At 40.6% G+C, this 24,247-nt stretch overlaps 1 protein-coding gene and 1 non-coding gene across 2 annotated transcripts in view; both read left to right on the forward strand.

The window, feature by feature from the left end:
* TUBGCP6 (tubulin gamma complex associated protein 6) overlaps window positions 1-24,247 on the forward strand; it is a 379,035-nt gene that overhangs the window by 180,758 nt on the left and 174,030 nt on the right. Inside the window, exon 20 of the mRNA XM_053716637.1 lies at window positions 14,765-14,933. Within this exon, the coding sequence (XP_053572612.1) occupies window positions 14,765-14,933 (169 nt within the window). The remainder of the gene's footprint in view (window positions 1-14,764; window positions 14,934-24,247) is intronic.
* LOC128665289 (U1 spliceosomal RNA) lies at window positions 5,852-6,018 on the forward strand. Its single transcript, XR_008403060.1, has one exon. It is a non-coding gene; the product is annotated as a U1 spliceosomal RNA (small nuclear RNA).

Raw genomic sequence — 24,247 nt, forward strand, 5'->3', positions numbered from 1 at the left:
ATGGACTTTATTTTATAAAATTTATTTTTTTGGCAAAATCCCTTTTCCTTCTTAATATAAGGAGAGTCCACGGCATCATTGCTTACTGTTGGGAAATACTGAACCTGGCCACCAGGAGGAGGCAAAGACACCCCAGCCAAAAGGCTTAAATATCTCTCTAACTTCCCCCATCCTCCAGTTATTCTTTGCCTTTCGTCACAGGAGGATGGCAGAGAAGTGTTCCTTAGGTAGTCTTGTCAGCCTCTCAGTAAGAGCATTGACGAAAGTTAGAGTCTGGAGATGCAGGGAGAGTCTTTCTGCGAACCCATCCAGAACTACCTGCTAATAGCTCCTAAACAATCCGTGTTGACGAGTTTCACTGCCTGCTTGTCTTCTCACTCAAGTCCATGTCAGGAGCGATGCTACAAGACTGTTGCACTTAAGAGGCTGTGTTTCTGTTCCACAGCATGGATTCTGGTAAGATCGTTTACATTTTTACATATGTTGAAAACGCTAGAAGACAGGGTCACAGTGTGGCACCTTTTATCTTAATAGAATCATGGGTTAATATCTCCTGAGGGGGGTTATTGAACAGTTAGGATTAATCAAATGTGATGCTTTGATTTTATGCTGCTTTATGTGTGAGATTTTATTGGGCTCATAGGCTGTTAATGTGGCTGGAACGCACAGGTTTTTACTTTCACTTTGAGTGCTGCGCAGCTTGTAGCTTGGCACGCTTTTTCTCATAGCAGGGGCGGTCCTGCCTTGCGCACCATGTGACCAGGAGTGGTCTCGATTTTATTCCCTCTTTCCTGACGGAGCTGACTGCCGGAGAAGACGCTATTTCTCTTTATTTCTGGGTCTAGGAGGTGGTGAGTGCCCCAGCCATTGGGAGTATAAAGGTGCAGTTTTTGAGAAATAAAGATAGTTTATTTTATGTGTCCTGCTGTTATTAGCTTAAGCTATGTAGGATTCTGATATATTAGAGGGTACTCCCTCTATTCAAAATAGTAATACCTGTTTATATTGTGAGGAGGCTTTGGTATGCCCACCCTCTCAGTTATGTTCCACATGCCTTGACAACGTTGTTCGGTCAAAGAAAGTTAACCCTTTTAGGACCACTGAGCTGTCCACCTCTGAGGACTCGCCGTCCCGTGAGGTGCATACCCTACATTCATCTACTTCTACACACACAGCTTCCCGTAGCACGCTTAATCCTCCATCTGGAGGGGGCCTTTTATCGCCAGATTTTACCGTACAATTACAGTTACAAAACGGCGGTGTCTGCGGCCCCCAGTGCTTTACCTCGCCCTGCTAAATGCAAGCGAAAGGTTAAACATAGCTCTCCTGCTCCGGGGTCATCATGTAATTTATTGGATTTTACTGCTCTGTCTCTTTTTTCCAAGGATGAGTTGCACTCTGAGGCATCAGAGGATGAACTTTCTGGGACGGAGTCTGCTGCCTCTAAGCCTCCTGCTGCGGAGGAACCAGCCTTTAGATTTAAGATTGAACACTTACGTTTTCTTCTAAAGGAAGTCCTGTCTACATTAGAGGTTCCATGGGCCAAGCTGCCGGATGAACCATTGATTCCTAAATTAGACAGAGTTTACAAGGACATGCTAGTGCCTTTAACTTTTCCTGTTCCTGTAAAGATGGCCAACATTATTAAGAACGAATTGGATCTTCCTTTTCCCCTTCGTCTTCCTTTAAAAAATTATTCCCGGTCCCGGACTCTCAATTGGAGTTGTGGGGTTCCGTCCCTAAGGTGGATGGTGCTATCTCCACGTTTGCCAAAACGCACTACTATCCCGCTTGAGGATAGCTCCACTCTTCTAAGAAAAATGTTTCAACATACAGGATGTTTGTTTCAACAGGCAGGGCCGGTTGCTGGAGGAGCTACCTACTGGTTCGACTCCTTGTCGGATTTAATCGAGGTGGAGGGTCCCCTCGACGTTATCCAGGAAAGAATTAGGGCCTTGAGAATTGCTAATTCTTTTATCTGTGATGCAAACATGCAGATTATTTGCCTAAATGCTAAGGCTTCTGGCTTTTCGGTTCAGGACTGTCGGGCGCTCTAGCTGAAGTCCAGACTTCTTTCTCGCCCCTTTAAGGGAAATATTTTATTTGGTCCAGGCCTGGACTCCATTATCTCCACGGTTACAGGGAGCAAGGGTGCCTTTTTACCGTAAGATAAAAAGATCAAGTCTAAGGGACAAGGTTCTAATTTTCATTCCTTTCGTTCTGATAAATCCCAACGACAGCAGTCCTCTGCTAAGCCAGAGCAAACCAAGAGTACTTGGAAGCCGGCTCAGTCCTGAAATAAGTCCAAGCAGAGCAAGATGCCCACCGACACTAAATCGGCATGAAGGGGCAGCTCCCGATCTGGCTCTGGATCATGTAGGGGGAAGACTGTCGCTCTTTTCAGATGCTTGTTTTGGGGACGTGCAGAATCCATGGGACCTGGAGGTCATAGCTCAGTGATACAAGATAGGTTTCAAGTCTTATCCACCCAAGGGCAGATTTCTCCTCTCAATCCTGTCTTCCAGACCGGAAAAGAGGGAAGCCTTTCTGGGGTGCGTTCGGGATCTGTCCTCCTTAGGAGTCAATGTCCCGGTGCCTATCGCAGAAAGAGGTTTGGGATACTATTCAAACCTTTTCGTGGTCTCAAAGAAGGCGGGAACTTTCCGCCCAATTCTGGACTAAAAGTGCTTAAACAAATTTCTAAATATCCCCTCGTTCAAGATGGATACAATAGGGTCCATCCTTCCCTTAGTTCAGGAAGGACAGTTCATAACCACTATAGATCTGAAGGATGCTTACCTTCACGTTCCAATCCACAAGGACCACCTCCAGTTCTTATGGTTTGCGTTCCTGGACCAGCACTTCCAGTTCGTTGCACTTTCGTTTGGTCTAGCTACTGCTCCAATAACTTTTACGAAGGTTTTAGGGGCTCTTCTAGCCGTTGCCAGAACCCGGGTATATCAGTAGCTCCCTACTTTGACGATATTCTGGTACAAGCACCATCTTTTCGTCTGGCGGAAGACCATTCGGAATCTCTCCGCTCTCTTCTTCGATCTCATGGATGGAAGATAAACTTGGAAAAGAGTTCTCTTACACCAAGCACCAGGGTGGTATTCCTGGGTACTATAATAGACTCCATATACATGAGGATATTTCTAACAGACCAGAGACGCTGGCTGCAAGCTAGCTTCGGCATGTCTTGCTCTCTGGACCTCCTTAAGGCCCTCTGTGGCTCAGTGTATGGAGGTGATTGGTCTCATGGTGTCCAGCATGGACATCATTCCCTTTGCCATGTTCCGTCTCAGACCGTTGCAACTGTGCATGCTGAGGCAGTGGAACGCCGATCATTCGGATCTGTCTCAACAGTTTTCTCTGGACAACCCCTTGAGGAATCGCTCTCTTGGTGGCTCTGTCCAGATCTTCTGTCCCGAGGGACATCCTTCTTAAGACCATCCTGGGAGATTGTGACTACGGAAGCAAGTTTATCAGGATGGGGAGCTGTTTGGGGTGCCAAGAAGGCACAGGGCCTGTGGACGCAGGAGGAATGCTCCCTCCCGATCAACATTCTGGAACTTTCTTGTTTGCTTCATAATTTGGATGTGGTTCTCGCCTTGAAGTTCTATCTTCAGGCTACTAAGGATTTTAGACAAACTTCTTCCTTGTTTGTTGTCTATTCCGGGAAACGTAAGGGTCAGAAGGTCTCTTCGACTTCCTTATCTTTTTGGTTAAGGAGTGTTATCCGCTTGGCTTATGAGACAACGGGACAGTGGCTTCCTCTTGGGCCTTTAAGATCGAGGCCTCTGTGGATCAGATTTGTAGGGCGGCTACCTGGCCCTCCTTACATACTTTTTCTAAATTTTACAAGTTTGATGTTTTTGCTTCGGGAGAAAGGTTTTGCAGGCTGTGGTGCCCTCAGATTAGGGTCTGCTTCTCTTTTTGTCCCTCCCGTTATCATTCAGCGTCCTCTAGAGCTTAGGTATAGTTTTCCCAACAGTAAGGAATGATGCCGTAGACTCTTCTTATATTAAGAAGGAAAACATAAATTATGCTTACCAGATAATTTAATTTCCTTCTTATGGGCGGCCCTCTAAATTATATTTTTCTTCTGGCACCATTTATACCCTGATATTTCTCCTACTGTTCCTTGTTCCCTCGGCAGAATGACTGGGGGATGAAGGGAAGTGGGAGAGGTATTTAAGCCTTTGGCTGGGGTGTCTTTGCCTCTTCCTGGTGACCAGGTTCAGTATTTCCCAACAGTAAGGAATGATGCCGTGGACTCTCCTTATACAGAAAGAAATTAAATTATCTAGTAAGCATAATTTATGTTTTTATTAATATGATATATAATTTGGTGCAGAAAAGGTACGAGTTGTATGCATTTTACTTTCATATATTTTGGTTTTTGTAGGGTTAGGCTTCTGAAGCCTCCCTTGTACTCCACACATTTTCAGAATTACATGAATGTGGGCAAAATAAATGAGAAAATATATTGCAAAGATTTTTTTTTTTTTGCTACTTATAGTTAAACAGTTTATATTACAATCTATATGTGTGTTTACTGTCTCTTTAATAACTTCTCTGTTTTCCTTTTTGTATTTTAACTTTGACATAACCTTTGCTTTAAAGGATATTTATTTCCTATGGCATGGAGAGTCCACAACGTCATTCCAATTACTAGTGGGATATTAAACTCCTGGCCAGCAGGAAGAGGCAAAGAGCGTACTTGCTAGACGTTTCTAATCTACATAGCAAGTCGCAGGGATTGAGTTTTTTCTTTATTATTTGCCCCCTTTTCGATTTTATGCTATGCTCGCTACATCCTTTACCTCGTTGTCAGCCGCGGAAATACCGTGGCACCCTTTTTAGTGTCGGCACCATGGAGGGGTTCTATGTAGACCCCTGTTGTGTTATGCAGTTTACATATTGGACACGAGTTAAGGTCCTGTACAATTACGGCGCTCAGGGTTCTTCAAGTGTGCACAGAGTGGCGTTCACATGGAAGGTAATAGGCCCATGTCAGTTTCGCATATCTCAGCATTGTCTTTGTTTTGTGTGGGTTATTTCTCCACTTACCGCCTCTAAGTATTTTTAAGTAGAATAGCAGGCGCTCCGGTTCAGATGATGATCCTTTATCTGTGAACTGGAGCGGACTGCGTTGCATATGGTGGAATCTCTTTACGTGGAACCATGTTGGAGTATTACTCGACATTAAATCCGGTGTGAGCAGAATGACACCAAGAGTCTAGTGTTAGGTACACCCTGCATCCTCCTTTGCCTAGTGGGAGCAGTGGTGTAACAGGGTTTTTCTTAGTCACGAAGCTCCTAAATGCTCTATATTTGTTCTGCCTATTGGGTATAGCGACACTTTTGTTCCCTTTACATGTCTCCTCTTATATTATAGAGGGGTTGTTTTTTAGAAGGACAGAATTGGGTAGAATTTTTACTTATAGAGCAGGTATAGAGTTAACCTTTATTGGGCTTCTTTATTTTGCCTGTTTATGCAAGGATCGTTTTTTTAGTAGGTATTAGCAGGGATTCCCTGCTCTTTTCTGCCATCTAGTGGTAGTTTACTGGTATTCATCTGAATTTCTACTATTATAGAAATCTGGTTCCTGTTTTGTGAACAAGATGTTCTGCTTATGCTAACACAGTATATGTACCTTTTGGTATTATTTTTATCCTGTGTATCTCCCATCTATATGATTTTGTTTCTATTTTATAGTTGGAGAGGGGAGGCGCTTCTGGCTATGGCCAGATCTGAGGGTATTGTGGTTGCTCCTTGCCTGGACATTATTCTGTTCAGGCGCCTTTTTCTATTCTCTTTTCCGTTTTATTTTATTTTACGTTAGCAATACTTTTTTGACAGGGGAGTTTTAGCCATTATCACTAAGGTGGCTCTCCCAGGGCGTAGCTGGTTCATTGCTCTCCAAGCCCGCTGACCTCTGCGACTTCCCCACATGTGGGAAACTCGGATGTACAATTTATGGTAGTGGGGGACTGCGTGCACGTTTTCCCCTCAGAAAGATCTCCATCTGTCTCTTTTAAATGGGTTCTCTCTCAGAGAACATTCTTAGACATCCGGGTTAGGGATGTCTGTACTGGTGATATAACAATATAGATACAAAAAAGATACAAAAAACAGATAATGGTACAAAGTGTAAAATGGAATTAACACTTTAAATAGAAGCCAAGAACTAATACTCTCCTTTTAAGTGAGACCGCAGCCTTCTTACAGTCTCTCCTCTGTGACTGTCTTTAAACGAATGGCAATAGGAAAATAGATGGCGCTGGTCTATAGAATGATTTTTCTCTAGATGATGAAGAGAAAAAAGGGCTTGAGGTGTATGTAGAAACCAGAGAACAAAAGTGCAGTATACTCACTCCATAAATTTATGAAGTGAGTATACTGCACTTTTGTTCTCTGGTTTCTACATACACCTCAAGCCCTTTTTTCTCTTCATCATCTAGAGAAAAATCATTCTATAGACCAGCGCCATCTATTTTCCTATTGCCATGTCTGTACTGGTAGCTCTCTCAGGTCGATCTGTCCAAGGAAAGGGCTTCCTGAGAACTTATTGAGAGATTGTGACCTCGGTAGCCAGCCTTTCCGGCTGGGGAGCAGTTTCCTTTGGAATCAGGATATTTGAACTCTGATGGAGTCTATCCTCCCAATATATATATCCTAGAGTCGAGAGCTATGTTCTGATAGCTGGTTTTCCACTGGTATTTTGATTTGTTTTTTATTGATTCCATTTGGATATCATCACTTGGGGGGCGTATATCTTCCAGGGAGGAATTCCTTATCTATGAAGGAGCTGTCTCGCATATTTCGACTACCAGAGCCTCTATATTGTCTCTTTTCTGTCGTCCTCATCCCAGGAGTGGATTTCTAGAAAGCAGATTCACTCTGCGGACTGATTTTTATTCCAAGGGAGTGTGCCCTTTATCTGAAAAGTTTTCCCTGTAATAACCTGGGAAGTTCCGGAGTAGGAGCTAAGGACGTCTTGTCTTCTGCCAAGCTTCCAACTTTCGGATCGAGATCTTGGGATACGCAAACGGATCTAAGTTGTAACTCTGGCGGTTACAGGAAATGTTGGTCTATTTCACATGTTTCCTCCGTTTTCCTCCTGTCTTTTAAACAAATCTAACAGAAGCAGGTTTCGGTGATTCTAGGGGTGTTTTTTCAGTGGTTCTATTACTCCTGCGTTGCTTCACAGAAGTTCTTTCTCTAGATTCTCTGAGTCTATCTGCCTGGAGCTTGCATGCAATTCCTCTTGGAGCGGTGCATTCATCTCTACATATATTGGCAGACTTGCCAGATGTTCTTTCTTTTAATCAGGTCTTGGTCAGAATCAGACCTGTGTTTAATATCAATGTTAAGGCTCCAAGGAGGAGCAGCAGGATTAAAGTTCTACGGCAGGCTCAGTTTGAGTCTTTGCACTCCGTTGATATTAGTCGTTCTCTTGGAAGGTTCACTATTTATTCTGCTTGCAGAGTTTCCGTGTTTTCGACTCTGCAGTATGATTTCCCTTATCTTAGCTTTTATGCGTAAAAGGTGGTCTTTTTTTCTAAGTTGGAATTTCTTTCTCAATGTAGTTTTTGGATAGCATTGTCTATCAGGAATTTGTTGTTCCTTGGTTTGTCCTGTTCCTTTTTCTCAGAAGGAACATCTGTTGCATAACTTGGATGTTGTGCATGCTCTAAAATTTTACCTACAAGCTACTAAAGATTTTTGGCAATCTTCTGCCCTGTTGTTTTGTCTGGAAAGCATAGCGGCTCATTCCACTACGGCTGTCTCCTTGGGCTTTCAAAAACAAAGCCTCTGTGGAACAGATTTGCAAGGGGGCAACATGGTCCTCTTTGCATACTTTTTCCAAATTCTACAAATTTGATACTTTTGGCCTCAGCTGAGGCCTCTTTTAGTAGAAAGGTTCTTCAAGCGATGGTGCCTTCTGTTTAGGTCCTCCTGCCTTTTTCTCCCTCCCTGTTCATTCCGTGTCCTCTAGCTTGGGTATTGGTTCCCACTAGTAATTGGAATGACATTGTGGACTCTTCATGCCATAGGAAAGAAAACAACATTTATGCTTGTCTGATAAATTTCTTTCCAGGCATGAAGAGTCCACGACCCTGCTCTCTTTTAATTATAATTTGGCAGTTTTTTTTAGTTAACCTCAGGCACCTTTTCACGCTGGTGTTTCTTCTTTTTCCATTTTCCTTTGGCTGAATGACTGGGGATTATGGGTAAGGGAAGTTACACTTAACAAACAGAATAGAGTGACCAGCGCCAAAAATAATACTGCACACTCCAACTAGAATATAGGTATCTCTCAGTAAACCTAAAAAACACTAGACAGAAAAAGAGGTACTAGGGAGCGCTCAAAAAAGAGCTAAAGAGTATCAAAAACCAAATACCTGTCTAAACAAACTGATACTTAACCTTTTAACGCCGTTATGCTGTTCCATTCCGTCATAATTACACTGGGCTTTAGAGCTGTTATGACGGAATAGAACGGCATAACGGTTTTCAGCTCCTGTGCCCCCTCCGATATTTTGTTTGTTGTGGATCCGGTTGGGGGATGTGCCTAGCACCTCTGGCACTCCCCCAGGATCCAATCAGCATGGAGGGGGTGTATCGATTGTCCCCTGTAACACTGTAGCAGCCAATGAGTGGAATCATTGGCTGTTACAAGTGTATCCGCTTCCTCTCTGCTCTCAGTGCGATCTGAGAGAGAGAGAGGAAGACAGTTTAGTGTTTGTAGTGCTAGAGAGGGGAAAAAATCTATAAAAAATATAAATACAATATATATATATATATATATATATTTTTTTGCTGCTGATCACAGAGCTGCTACTGTGATCAGCCTAATATAACTTGGTTATCCAGTTAGGGCTTTGATCAGTGTTGATCAAAAGCGTTTGGGGTTTATTTGTGGGGGTTACAAATATATATATATATTGTTTTTGCTGCTGATCACTGAGCTGCTACTGTGATCAGCCTAATATTACAGTGATCAGCCTGTCAGGGCTTTGATTAGTGCCCAAAAGTTTATTTGTGGGGATCTTTAGTTATTATTAACCCCTTCCCTGCTGTTCCCAATCACTACCCTTCCCAGTTCCTTTTTTTTTTTTTAGTTTATAAATATATATATATATATATATATATATATATATATAAAGAAAAAATCATAATTTTTAAAAAAAAAAAAAATCTGAGGGAATAGGGTGGGTGGGAATAGGTGGGTGGTAATTGGGAGGTGGTAATTGTGGTGGTTTAGTGGGATTTTGGGGAAGGTGAAGTGGGAATTGGTGGTGGTGAAGTGGTAATTTGTACTGAAAAAAATCCCTTATGGCACGCTATTCAGCAGAAGAGGCTTATGCCATTCTTGCCGCAGATACAGGGAGTGAAACCCTCTCTGCTCTGTCTGACAGCGCAACCCTTACGGCATCAGATATAGAGCCCCTGAGTGATACATCTGATGCTGGTGCTCCCTGCCCGCCACCTAAAAGGAGGCATCGCACAAATTACCAAAATTGGATACCCCCAAATTTCACTGCCCCAGAAATGCCAGAATTTACTGAGACTCCTGGCATCACAAGTGATGTTCCAGTATGTGAGCCAATAAAATATATGTCCCTGATTCTGACAGATACCATGTTTGAGCATATAGTTGCTCAAACAAATTTATATGCCAGCCAGTATCTGTCCAAAAATCCCCAATCTCTGTATGTCAGAAAAAATACCTGGCACCCCACTGACATACCAGAGATTAAAAAGTTTTGGGCCCTGACATTAATAATGGGGATTGTGAAGAAACCCAGCATTCGTTCATACTGGAGCCAGAACCCCATCCTGGCTACCCCTCTTTTTCCAGGGGTTATAAAGAGGGACAGATATGAACAATTGCTGCGGTTTCTCCATTTTAATGATAATACCAAGTGCCCCCCCCAAAATGACCCCCTGCATGACAGGTTATATAAACTAAGGCCCCTGATAAGCCACCTGTCCCAAAAATTTAAAGAAGTTTACATACCTGAGCAGGACATTTGCATTGATGAGTCCCTCATGAATTTTAAGGGGAGATTGCTTTTCAAGCAATATATACCATCCAAGAGGTCCCGCTATGGGGTAAAATTTTATAAGCTCTGTGAATGCAGTACTGGGTATACCTGGGCATTTCGCATCTACCAGGGAAAGGATAGCCACTTGGATCCACCTGGCTGCCCAGATTCCGTTGGCACAAGTGGGAACATTGTGTGGGATCTCCTACTACCCCTGCTAAATAAAGGGTACCATTTGTGGCTCGATAATATTTACACCAGCACAGAGCTATTAAAATTTTTATCTTATTTTGAAACCGTGGCCTGTGGCACAACAAGAAAAAATCGCAAAGGTTTCCCCCAGAAGCTGACATATGGAAAAAAAAGTAGGGGCACAACGTCAGCTTTACGCCACAATGAGCTACTGGCCCTTCGGTACACTGATAAAAAAGATGTGTACATGCTCTCCACAATGCACGATGAAGCTACAGTGCCAGTGTCTGTGAAGGGAAGATCTGCACAGATCCTAAAGCCAAAGTGCATTGTGGAGTACAACAAAAAGATGGGGGGGCAGATTTAGCTGACCGGTGCCTGCAGCCATATCTAATTCAAAGAAAAACTAGAACTTGGTACAAAAAAGTAGCCTTTTATATTATGCAGATCGCAGTATATAATGCATATGTGCTGTACAAAAAAACAGGCACAGGGAAAACTTATACTTTTTTGGAATTTGTGTTAAATGTAACATCTGATATTTTGTTTAACCAGACCCCTAATCCTCCCACTGTTCAATCTGAAAATGTCGAGCGACTCTGTGGCAGGCATTTTCCCACTAAGATCCCCCCCCACTGCCTGCAAATTAACACCCCAGAAAAGATGCAGAGTCTGCTATAAAAAAGGAGGGAGGAGGGATTCTAGTTACCATTGCCCTGACTGCCCCTCTCAACCTGGCCTCTGTATCACTGATTGCTTTCGAATATATCACACAGAGTTAAACTTTTAATTTGAAAGCAATCTGTATGTGTTCCTAATTTATTTTATTTTATTATTCTGTATTCCTAACTTCATAAATCCCCTGACCTTGTCCTGTCCCTTTATATGTTAAGCCCATCCACTCTAAGGCCATTATAAGTTATACAAAACAACTAAAATACTCCTTTTAGAATATCCTGAGTTATCCACTTTTGCAAATGGTATGTCATGAGGGGGGTAATTTTCATTCCTGGGCTGCCATACTGTCTCAAAGGCAACATAGGTCCAGAAAATCAATGTGCCAAATTTCTATGCAGACCCTATATTGGGCCCTGTAACTTCCTAAAACCACATAAAACCTGTGCATAGGGGGTATTGTTGCACTCATGGGAGATCACTGAACACGGATATTGGTGTATTATAGCAGTAAAAAATATAATGATGTTGATCTAAATAGAAAAAAGGCAAAGTCTGTGTGAAAAAAGCAAATTAAAAAATATGACCACTAAATTTGACCAGGTTTTGTGACTAAGTGGCTGCAAAAAAAGACTAAACATTGTCCTGTTTCAATACCCTGGGTTGTCTACTTTTGCAAATGGTATGCCATGGTGGGGTAATTTTCATTCCTGCGCTGCCATACTGTCTCAAAGGCAACAAAGGTCCATAAAATCAATGTGCCCAATTTCCATGCAAATTGGCAGACCCTATATTGGGCGCTGTAACTTCCTGAAACCACATAAAACCTGTACATAGGGGGTATTGTTGTACTCATGGGACATCGCTGAACACAAAGATGGGTGTATTATAGCAGTAAAACATACAAGGATGATATAAACAGCAAAAAGGCAGTGTTTTTGTGATAAACTGAAATATGAACATTACCTTTGGCCAGATGTTGTGACTAAGTGGCTACAAACAAAGACTAAACATAGTCCTTTTTCAATACCCTAGGTTGTCTACTTTTATAAATGGTATGCCACGATGGGGTAATTTTCATTCCTGGGCTGCTATAATGTCTCAAAGAGGACAAAGGCCCATAAAATGAATGTGCCAATTTTCCATGTAAATGGGCAGATCCCATATTTGGCCCTGTAACATCTGTAAACCCCATAAAACATGTACATGGGGGGTACTGTTTTACTCTTAGGACATTGACAAACACAAATATGTGTGTTTTATAGCAGCAAAACATAAAACGTTGATGACAGAAACAGCCAAAGGGCAGTGTTTGTGCAAAAAACGCATGCAAAAAAAAAAGACCATTATATTTGGCCAGGTGTTGTGACTAAGGGGCTTCACAAAAAGATGTGACATGTGGCTTTTGGAATACCCTAGGGTGTCTTCTTTTGAAAATGGTATGCCATGATGGGGTAATTTTCATTCCTGGGCTGCTATAATGTCTCAAAGAGGACATAGGCACAGAAAATTAAGGTGCCAAATTTCCATGCATAAAAACTGAAATGGGCAGACCCCATATTTGGCCCTGTAACTTCTGTAAACCCCATAAAACCTGTACATGGGGGGTACTGTTTTACTCGTAGGACCTTGACAAACACTAATATGTGTGTTTTATAGCATAAAAACATAAAAGGTTGATGACAGAGACAGCCAAAGTGCAGTGTTTGTGCAAATAAACGCATCCAACAAAAATGACCATTACATTTGGCCAGGTGTTGTGACTAAGGGGCTTCACAAAAAGATGTGACATGGCCCTTTTGGAATACCCTAGGGTGTCTACTTTTGTAAATGGTATGCCATGATGGGGTTATTTTCATTCCTGGGCTGCTATAATGTATGAAAGACAACTTAAGCCCAGAAAATGAATGTGCCAGATTTCTATGTAAATGGGTAGGCCGTATGTTGGGCCTTGTAATTTCCAGAAAACTCAGAAAACCTGTACATGGGGGGTATCGTTATACTCATGGGACATCGCTTAACACAAGTATGGGTGTTTTATTGCAGTAACATATATCAGGATGATGATATTCACAATAAAATCATTTGGAAAGCTTCAAATTTCTTAATTTCTCACACTTACTTTGAGTTTTTTTTATATAAAATTATAGTTGAGAAATAAATCTTTTATGCCAAAAGAAAGCCCTATCTGTCCTCTAAAAAACAATATATAATTAGTGTGGGTGCACTTAATGTGAAAGGGGTAAATTATGGTTGAAAAGACATATAGCTGAAATTCAAGGTTTCGTTTACGTTCAGAACATGAACAATTGCCTATGTCATGAAAGGGTTAAAAAGCCGATATATATGAAACAGTACTTGAAGCTTACAGCTGCAGAAGATTAACCACAAAAGTAAGGACAAATACAAATCTAATAAATAAGCTAAAATAATCTCATGAATAAACTCCTAAAAATAGAGACAAAATAGAGACAAATAAAGGTGCCGGTTTACAATTAAAACACATTTAATATACTCAATAATTTCATCAGTGCAATTAAAAAGCAATCAATTTAGCCGTTTTAAAATAAAACAAAATTTATACAGTAATTTAATATCAACAAATGTACAATGAAATGACAACTGACAAAGTGGGCTTTTAAACATAAGAAATAGAAATACAGATACAAAATACAAAAGGAACCCTATGAGGATACATACTAATATTAATTATAATGTGCAGACACAATATTACTAAAATCAAATAATGTATCCCGCCTATGTAAAAACAAACAGTCCAAAAGTGTTCCTAATAGAAGTTCAAGTGGACACTGACTAGCCGTCTCAGGTGCCATAGGGTTTGGACTAACAGTCTTTTAGCAGCGTCAGTATGTTGTCGATATTAACACCAAGAGTCTTTTAACAGATGAACGGGTACTCCAGTTATAGCACCGGGAGTCTTTTAACAGATGAACGGGTACTCCTATGAACGGAGAAATCCTTTTAGTGCAATATCAAATCTCGTATTGAAAAACAATATCTGTACTCACAGCTTAATTTGCAAATGTCGGCGTCAAACACACGTTGCACAGGTTCCTACTCAATGACCTCCTCAGGAGACAAACGGAAGTAGTCACAATAATCTGAAAAAAGGATTTGGCGGAGCTTCATGTAGATATGACAGTTTTCTCTGCATTATACTGTTGAGTTAGTACTGATCACCTCTAGGTGAAATACTAAATCACTTGAAAACTGATGCAGTATAACTGTAAAAAGCTGACAGGAAAATATCACCTGAGCATCTCTATGTAAAAAAGGAAGATGTTTTACCTCACAACTTCCTCAGCTCAGCAGAGTAAGTTCTGTGTAAAAAGTTATACTCAGCTGCTGCCCAGCTGCCGGGAAAAAAATAAACTCTTTTACTGTGATCTCATTAGATTTGACTTAACTTTCATGAGATTTCATAGTAAACTTCCTCAAACTGAATAGGGAAATAACATGAGAGTGCACGAAAGCTCACTCCCTTAGCTGTCCCAGGACAGACATACTGATTTGCTGCTTAGAAGTCCTTTACAATGGGATGTGGCTACTGAGGAATTTTTGAGGTAAAATATCTTTCTTTTTTAAATAGAGATGCTCAGGTGATATTTTCTAGTTTGCTTTTTACAGCTATGCTGCATCACTTTCAAGTGTTTCAACAATTGGGTATCATGGCCCTTTAATTCGAATGACGTTATAGACTCCTTGCCCGGAAAGAAAGAAATGTGTCAGGTAAGTATGAATTTAGTTTTTTCAGTAATAAACATAATTATTTGGCAACTAATATTAATTAATTATGTCCCTTTTTATTTTAATACAGCAGAGCCTCCTGTCCTCCATATTCTTAGCCATGTGGTGCCAGGGCAGTTTTCCTTCCCACTGGATCCTGACATGCATCAAGCCACTGATGAAACTGCAGTACAGCTCATTGAACTCCTTTCCTTGCCGGTGCTAATGAAATATTCAGTTACTGCCCCCATGGTATCCCAGTGAGTACCCAAATAAACAAAAACAATTAACTTAAAATACTAGGTCCCAAAAATGAACAACTATTAGGTGTCATCATTAACCCCTTAATGACCGAGGACGTGCAGGGTACGTCCTCAAAAAAAAGGCAGTTAATGCCTGAGGACGTACCCTGCACGTCCTCGGTGTGGAAAGCAGCTGGAAGCGATCCTGCTCGCTTCCAGCTGCTTTCCGGTTATTGCAGTGATGCCTCGATATGGAGGCATCCTGCAATAACCATACATGGCCATCCGATGCAGAGAGAGCCACTCTGTGGCCCTCTCTGCACCGGACATCGATGGCCGGTATCGTTGGTGGGTGGGAGCCGAATTGGGAGGCGGGTGGGCGGCCATCGGTGTTGCGCGTGACGTCACGGGGGGCGGGATCGGGATCGGGACCGTCGAGGGCGCGCACGGGCGCGCGCGCGTGCACGGGGGTGGCGGGCGGGCGCGTGCACGGGGCGGGAGCGGGTGGGAACCGCTACACTACAGAAAAGTTAACAAGTAAAAGTAAAAAAATAATGTAATAAACTTTATTTTCTTTCATGTAATTAACAAGAGTCCATGAGCTAGTGACGTATGGGATATACATTCCTACCAGGAGGGGCAAAGTTTCCCAAACCTTAAAATGCCTATAAATACACCCCTCACCACACCCACAAATCAGTTTTACAAACTTTGCCTCCAAGGGAGGTGGTGAAGTAAGTTTGTGCTAGATTCTACGTTGATATGCGCTCCGCAGCAAGTTGGAGCCCGGTTTTCCTCTCAGCGTGCAGTGAATGTCAGAGGGATGTGAGGAGAGTATTGCCTATTGAATGCAGTGATCTCCTTCTACGGGGTCTATTTCATAAGGTTCTCTGTTATCGGTCGTAGAGATTCATCTCTTACCTCCCTTTTCAGATCGACGATATACTCTTATATTTACCATTTCCTCTACTGATTCTCGTTTCAGTACTGGTTTGGCTTTCTACAAACATGTAGATGAGTGTCCTGGGGTAAGTAAGTCTTATTTTCTGTGACACTCTAAGCTATGGTTGGGCACTTTATTTATAAAGTTCTAAATATATGTATTCAAACATTTATTTGCCTTGACTCAGAATGTTCAACTTTCCTTATTTCCAGACAGTCAGTTTCATATTTGGGATTATGCTTTAATTATCTTATTTTTCTTACCTCAAAAATTTGACTTTTTTCCCTGTGGGCTGTTAGGCTCGCGGGGGCTGAAAATGCTTCATTTTATTGCGTCATTCTTGGCGCGGACTTTTTTGGCGCAAAAATTCATTTCCGTTTCCGGCGTCATACGTGTCGCCGGAAGTTGCGTCATTTTTTTGACGTTATTTTGCGCCAAAAATGTCGGCGTTCCGGATGTGGCGTCATTTTTGGCGCCAAAAGCATTTAGGCGCCAAATAATGTGGGCGTCTTATTTGGCGCCAAAAAATATGGGCGTCGCTTTTGTCTCCACATTATTTCAGTCTCATTTTTCATTTGCTTCTGGTTGCTAGAAGCTTGATGTTTGGCATTTTTTTCCCATTCCTGAAACTGTCTTATAAGGAATTTGATCTATTTTGCTTTATATGTTGTTTTTTCTCTTACATATTGCAAGATGTCTCACGTTGCATCTGAGCCAGAAGATACTACAGGAAAACCTCTGCCTGCTGGATCTACCAAAGCTAAGTGTATCTGCTGTAAACTTTTGGTAGCTATTCCTCCAGCTGTTGTTTGTATTAAATGTCATGACAAACTTGTTAATGCAGATAATATTTCCTTTAGTGATGTACCATTGCCTGTTGCAGTTCCCTCAACATCTAAGGTGCAGAATGTTCCTGATAACATAAGAGATTTTGTTTCTGAATCCATAAAGAAGGCTTTGTCTGTTATTTCTCCTTCTAGTAAACGTAAAAAGTCTTTTAAATCTTCTCTCTCTACAGATGAATTTTTAAATGAACACCATCATTCTGATTCTTTGGACTCTTCTGGTTCAGAGGATTCTGTCTCAGAGATTGATGCTGATAAATCTTCATATTTATTTAAGATGGAATTTATTCGCTCTTTACTTAAAGAAGTACTAATTGCTTTAGAAATAGAGGATTCTAGTCCTCTTGATACTAATTCTATACGTTTGGATAAGGTTTTTAAAGCTCCTGCGGTTATTCCAGAAGTCTTTCCTGTTCCTAATGCTATTTCTGCAGTAATTGCTAAGGAATGGGATAGATTGGGTAATTCATTTACTCCTTCTAAACGTTTTAAGCAATTATATCCTGTTCCGCCTGACAGATTAGAATTTTGGGACAAAATCCCTAAAGTTGATGGGGCTATTTCTACCCTTGCTAAACGTACTACCATTCCTACATCAGATGGTACCTCGTTTAAGGACCCTTTAGATAGAAAAATTGAATCTTTTCTAAGAAAAGCTTATCTATGTTCAGGTAATCTTCTTAGACCTGCTATATCATTGGCTGATGTTGCTGCAGCTTCAACTTTTTGGTTGGAAACTCTAGCGCAACAAGTAACAAATCGTGATTCTCATGATATTATTATTCTTCTTCAGCATGCTAATAATTTCATCTGTGATGCCATTTTTGATATTATTAGAGTTGATGTTAGATTTATGTCTCTGGCTATCTTAGCCAGAAGAGCTTTATGGCTTAAGACTTGGAATGCTGATATGGCTTCTAAATCAACTCTACTTTCCATTTCTTTCCAGGGAAACAAATTATTTGGTTCTCAGTTGGATTCTATTATTTCAACTGTTACTGGTGGGAAAGGAACTTTTTTACCACAGGATAAAAAGTCTAAGGTAAAAACAGGGCTAACAATCGTTTTCGTTCCTTTCGTTTCAACAAAGAACAAAAGCCTGATCCTTCGTCCTCAGGAGCAGTTTCAGTTTGGAAACCATCTCCAGTCTGGAATAAATCCAAGCCTGCTAGAAAGGCAAAGCCTGCTTCTAAGTTCACATGAAGGTACGGCCCTCATTCCAGTTCAGCTGGTAGGGGGCAGGTTACGTTTTTTCAAAGAAATTTGGATCAATTCTGTTCACAATCTTTGGATTCAGAACATTGTTTCAGAAGGGTACAGAATTGGTTTCAAGATGAGACCTCCTGCAAAGAGATTTTTTCTTTCCCATGTCCCAGTAAATCCAGTGAAAGCTCAAGCATTTCTGAATTGTGTTTCAGATCTAGAGTTGGCTGGAGTAATTATGCCAGTTCCAGTTCCGGAACAGGGGATGGGGTTTTATTCAAATCTCTTCATTGTACCAAAGAAGGAGAATTCCTTCAGACCAGTTCTGGATCTAAAATTATTGAATCGTTATGTAAGGATACCAACGTTCAAGATGGTAACTGTAAGGACTATATTGCCTTTTGTTCAGCAAGGGAATTATATGTCCACAATAGATTTACAGGATGCATATCTGCATATTCCGATTCATCCAGATCATTATCAGTTCCTGAGATTCTCTTTTCTAGACAAGCATTACCAATTTGTGGCTCTACCGTTTGGCCTTGCTACAGCTCCAAGAATTTTCACAAAGATTCTCGGTGCCCTTCTGTCTGTAATCAGAGAACAGGGTATTGTGGTATTTCCTTATTTGGACGATATCTTGGTACTTGCTCCGTCTTTACATTTAGCAGAGTCTCATACGAATCGACTTGTGTTGTTTCTTCAAGATCATGGTTGGAGGATCAATTTACCAAAAAGTTCTTTGATTCCTCAAACAAGGGTAACCTTTCTGGGTTTCCAGATAGATTCAGTGTCCATGACTTTGTCTTTAACAGACAAGAGACGTCTAAAATTGATTACAGCCTGTCGAAACCTTCAGTCTCAATCATTCCCTTCGGTAGCCTTATGCATGGAAATTCTAGGTCTTATGACTGCTGCATCGGACGCGATCCCCTTTGCTCGTTTTCACATGCGACCTCTTCAGCTCTGTATGCTGAACCAATGGTGCAGGGATTACACGAAGATATATCAATTAATATCTTTAAAACCGATTGTTCGGCACTCTCTAACGTGGTGGACAGATCACCATCGTTTAATTCAGGGGGCTTCTTTTGTTCTTCCGACCTGGACTGTAATTTCAACAGATGCAAGTCTCACAGGTTGGGGAGCTGTGTGGGGATCTCTGACGGCACAAGGAGTTTGGTAATCTCAGGAGGTGAGATTACCGATCAATATCTTGGAACTCCGTGCAGTTTTCAGAGCTCTTCAGTTTTGGCCTCTTCTGAAGAGAGAATCGTTCATTTGTTTTCAGACAGACAATGTCACAACTGTGGCATACATCAATCATCAAGGAGGGACTCACAGTCCTCTGGCTATGAAAGAAGTATCTCGAATTTTGGTTTGGGCGGAATCCAGCTCCTGTCTAATCTCTGCGGTTCATATCCCAGGTGTAGACAATTGGGAAGCGGATTATCTCAGTCGCCAAACGTTGCATCCCAGCGAATGGTCTCTTCACCCAGAGGTATTTCTTCAGATTGTTCAAATGTGGGGGCCCCCAGAGATAGATCTGATGGCCTCTCATCTAAACAAGAAACTTCCCAGGTATCTGTCCAGATCCCGGGATCCTCAGGCGGAGGCAGTGGATGCATTATCACTTCCTTGGAAGTATCATCCTGCCTATATCTTTCCGCCTCTAGTTCTTCTTCCAAGAGTAATCTCCAAGATTCTGAGGGAATGCTCGTTTGTTCTGCTAATAGCTCCGGCATGGCCTCACAGGTTTTGGTATGCGGATCTTGTCCGGATGGCATCTTGCCAACCATGGACTCTTCCGTTAAGACCAGACCTTCTGTCTCAAGGTCCTTTTTTCCATCCGGATCTGAAATCCTTAAATTTAAAGGTATGGAGATTGAACGCTTGATTCTTGGTCATAGAGGTTTCTCTGACTCCGGGATTAATACTATGTTACAGGCTCGTAAATCTGTATCTCGAGAGATATATTATAGAGTCTGGAAGACTTATATTTCTTGGTGTCTTTCTCATCATTTTTCTTGGCATTCTTTTAGAATACCGAGAATTTTACAGTTTCTTCAGGATGGTTTAGATAAGGGTTTGTCCGCGAGTTCTTTGAAAGGACAAATCTCCGCTCTTTCTGTTCTTTTTCACAGAAAGATTGCTATTCTTCCTGATATTCATTGTTTTGTACAAGCTTTGGTTCGTATAAAACCTGTCATTAAGTCAATTTCTCCTCCATGGAGTTTGAATTTGGTTTTGGGAGCTCTTCAAGCTCCTCCGTTTGAACCTATGCATTCATTGGACATTAAATTACTTTCTTGGAAAGTTTTGTTCCTTTTGGCCATCTCTTCTGCTAGAAGAGTTTCTGAATTATCTGCTCTTTCGTGTGAGTCTCCTTTTCTGATTTTTCATCAGGATAAGGCGGTGTTGCGAACTTCTTTTGAATTTTTACCTAAAGTTGTGAATTCCAACAACATTAGTAGAGAAATTGTGGTTCCTTCATTATGTCCTAATCCTAAGAATTCTAAGGAGAAATCATTGCATTCTTTGGATGTTGTTAGAGCTTTGAAATATTATGTTGAAGCTACGAAATCTTTCCGTAAGACTTCTAGTCTATTTGTTATCTTTTCCGGTTCTAGGAAAGGCCAGAAAGCTTCTGCCATTTCTTTGGCATCTTGGTTGAAATCTTTAATTCATCTTGCCTATGTTGAGTCGGGTAAAATTCCGCCTCAAAGAATTACAGCTCATTCTACTAGGTCAGTTTCTACTTCCTGGGCGTTTAGGAATGAAGCTTCGGTTGACCAGATCTGCAAAGCAGCAACTTGGTCCTCTTTGCATACTTTTACTAAATTCTACCATTTTGATGTATTTTCTTCTTCTGAAGCAGTTTTTGGTAGAAAAGTTCTTCAGGCAGCGGTTTCAGTTTGAATCTTCTGCTTATGTTTTTTGTTAAACTTTATTTTGGGTGTGGATTATTTTCAGCAGGAATTGGCTGTCTTTATTTTATCCCTCCCTCTCTAGTGACTCTTGTGTGGAAAGATCCACATCTTGGGTAGTCATTATCCCATACGTCACTAGCTCATGGACTCTTGTTAATTACATGAAAGAAAACATAATTTATGTAAGAACTTACCTGATAAATTCATTTCTTTCATATTAACAAGAGTCCATGAGGCCCACCCTTTTTTGTGGTGGTTATGATTTTTTTGTATAAAGCACAATTATTCCAATTCCTTATTTTATATGCTTCGCACTTTTTTTCTTATCACCCCACTTCTTGGCTATTCGTTAAACTGATTTGTGGGTGTGGTGAGGGGTGTATTTATAGGCATTTTAAGGTTTGGGAAACTTTGCCCCTCCTGGTAGGAATGTATATCCCATACGTCACTAGCTCATGGACTCTTGTTAATATGAAAGAAATGAATTTATCAGGTAAGTTCTTACATAAATTATGTTTTAAAAACCATCTAAGGGATCTGGAAGGGGTGGGGGTTGGTCTTGGGGGGGGGGGAAAGCTACACTACAGAAAAGGGACATTTTATTTAAAAAAAAAGCTTTTTTTCACTAAACTGGGTACTGGCAGACAGCTGCCAGTACCCAAGATGGCGCACATTAAGTCAGAGGGGGAGGGTTAGAGAGCTGTTTAGTGGGGGATCAGTGAGGTTGGGGGCTAAGGGGGATCCCTACACAGAAGCATATGTAAATATGCTAACAAAAAATGCACAAAAAAGCCCAAATATACCTTTTATTTTAGTACTGGCAGAGTTTCTGCCAGTACTTAAGATGGCGGGGACATTTGTGGGGTAGGGGAGGGAAGAGAGATGTTTGGGAGGGATCAGGGGGTCTGATGTTTCAGGTGGGAGGCTGATCTTTACACTAAAGCTAAAATTAACCCTGCAAGCTCCCTACAAGCTACCTAATTGACCCCTTCACTGCTAGCCATAATACACGTGTGATGCGCAGCGCCATTTAGCAGCATTCTAATTACCAAAAAGCAACTCCAAAGTCATATATGTCTGCTATTTCTGAACAAAGGGGATCCCAGAGAAGCATTTACAACCATTTGTGCCATAATTGCACAAGCTGTTTGTAAATTATTTCAGTGAGAAACCTAAAATTATGAAAAATTTTACGTTTTTTTTAATTTTATCGCATTTGGCGGTGAAATGGTGGCATGAAATATACCAAAATGGGCCTAGATCAATACTTGGGGTTGTCTACTACACTACACTAAAGCTAAAATTACCCCAAAAAGCTCCTTACATGCTCCCTAATTAACCCCTTCACTGCTGGGCATAATACAAGTGTGGTGCGCAGTGGCATTTAGCGGCCTTCTAATTACCAAAAAGCAATGCCAAAGCCATATATGTCTGCTATTTCTGAACAAAGGGGATCCCAGAGAAGAATTTACAACCATTTATGCCATAATTGCACAAGCAGTATGTAAATAATTTCAGTGAGAAACTGAAAGTTTGTGAAAAAATTTGTGAAAAAGTGAACAATTTTTTGTGTTTGATCGCATTTGGCGGTGAAATGGTGGCATGAAATATACCAAAATGGGCCTAGATCAATAATTTGGGATGTCTTCTAAAAAAAAATATATACATGTCAATGGATATTCAGGGATTCCTGAAAGATATTAGTGTTCTAATGTAACTAGCGTTAATTTTGAAAAAAAAATGGTTTGAAAATAGCAAAGTGCTACTTGTATTTATGGCCCTATAAGTTACAAAAAAAGCAAAGAAGATGTAAACATTGGGTATTTCTAAACTCAGGACAAAATTTAGAAACAATTTAGCATGGGTGTTTTTTGGTGGTTGTAGATATGTAACAGATTTTGGGGTTCAAAGTTAGAAAAAGTGTGTTTTTTTCAATTTTTCCTCATATTTTATAATTTTTTTTATAGTAAATGATAAGATATGATGAAAATAATGGTATTTTTAGAAAGTCCATTTAATGGCGAGAAAAACGGTATATAATATGTGTGGGTACAGTAAATGAGTAAGAGGAAAATTTCAGCTAAACACAAACACCGCAGAAATGTAAAAATAGCCTTGGTCCCAAACGGACAGAAAATGGAAAAGTGCTCTGGTCACTAAGGGGTTAATGTACTACAATTGGTTGTTTTATTGTTTTTTTTTTGTTTTTTTTGTTTTTTTCAGGGAGTTTTTTTATGGATAGTTATACTTTAGTAACATTTGGATATCATAATTTATCATCTACCTATTTATCTGTTTATTAATTAATTCTTACAAATTATGAAACTTTTAATATAGGGTTAGCAAATTTGGTTGATTTTGTCTTTAGGCGCATGTGTTTGGATTGTCAATCTATACAATACTGAAATTAATCAATTTATTCGTTTTTGGCATATTTAAAAGGCCATACAACTTAAAAACTGAGTTTTAGATATAAGCAGCTTTGCTACACACATATATTAACTGACAAACTTGTAGTAAATATTATGACTATTTTAAGTGAAAGATTTTACAGTGCATGGAGCATATATACATATGTCCGCAAACCTGCTTTCAAAACACCTACCTATTCAGAGAGTGTGGTCAGCAAAGAATCCTCCTTGAGAAATACATGCCACCGCCAACTTTCTGAGACGATACAGTGCTTAATGAGGGTTATGAGGCTTATGTACTTAGAGCTTTCATTAAAACTGTTACATATTTTATTAGAAGCATTTTTATTTCATACAGGAGGTGAGAGCTGATGATTTGTTACTCCTGGGAAGTGGTCTTCCCTGCCACTAAGAGGAGGCAAAGATTCCCAAACCCAAAAAGCTGGATATAACCCCTCCCACCTCACCGGCACCTTAGTCTTGTCTTTGCCTCTGCTGGAGGAAGGTGAAGATGTGCAAAGAGAGAGGTCCTTAGACTGAGTTGAGGCCATTTCTGCTCAGAGTGCGGTTCCCTGTCAGAGGGATGAGTTTGGAGAATGGATTGTGCCTAATTTTTCACTTGGTATGAAATTAGTCACAAGCCTTCCACAGGTGTCGCAGGGACATGTCTTTTTCCTCCCCTGTTTGTTCTTCAGTACTGGTTTGACAGTTTCCCAGTAGATGAGTGTCTTGGTAAGTGACGTTTATATTTGTTTGACACTATGGGCCTTTTTCGGTATTTTATATATATATATATATATATATATATATATATATATATATATATATATATATATATATATATATATATATATATATATATATATATATATATATATATATATATATATATATATATATATACAGGGAGTGCAGAATTATTAGGCAAATGAGTATTTTGACCGCATCATCCTCTTTATGCATGTTGTCTTACTCCAAGCTGTATAGGCTCGAAAGCCTA

Source organism: Bombina bombina, chromosome 6 (assembly GCF_027579735.1).
Source record: "Bombina bombina isolate aBomBom1 chromosome 6, aBomBom1.pri, whole genome shotgun sequence".
In the NCBI taxonomy this organism is placed as follows: Eukaryota; Metazoa; Chordata; class Amphibia; order Anura; family Bombinatoridae; genus Bombina; species Bombina bombina.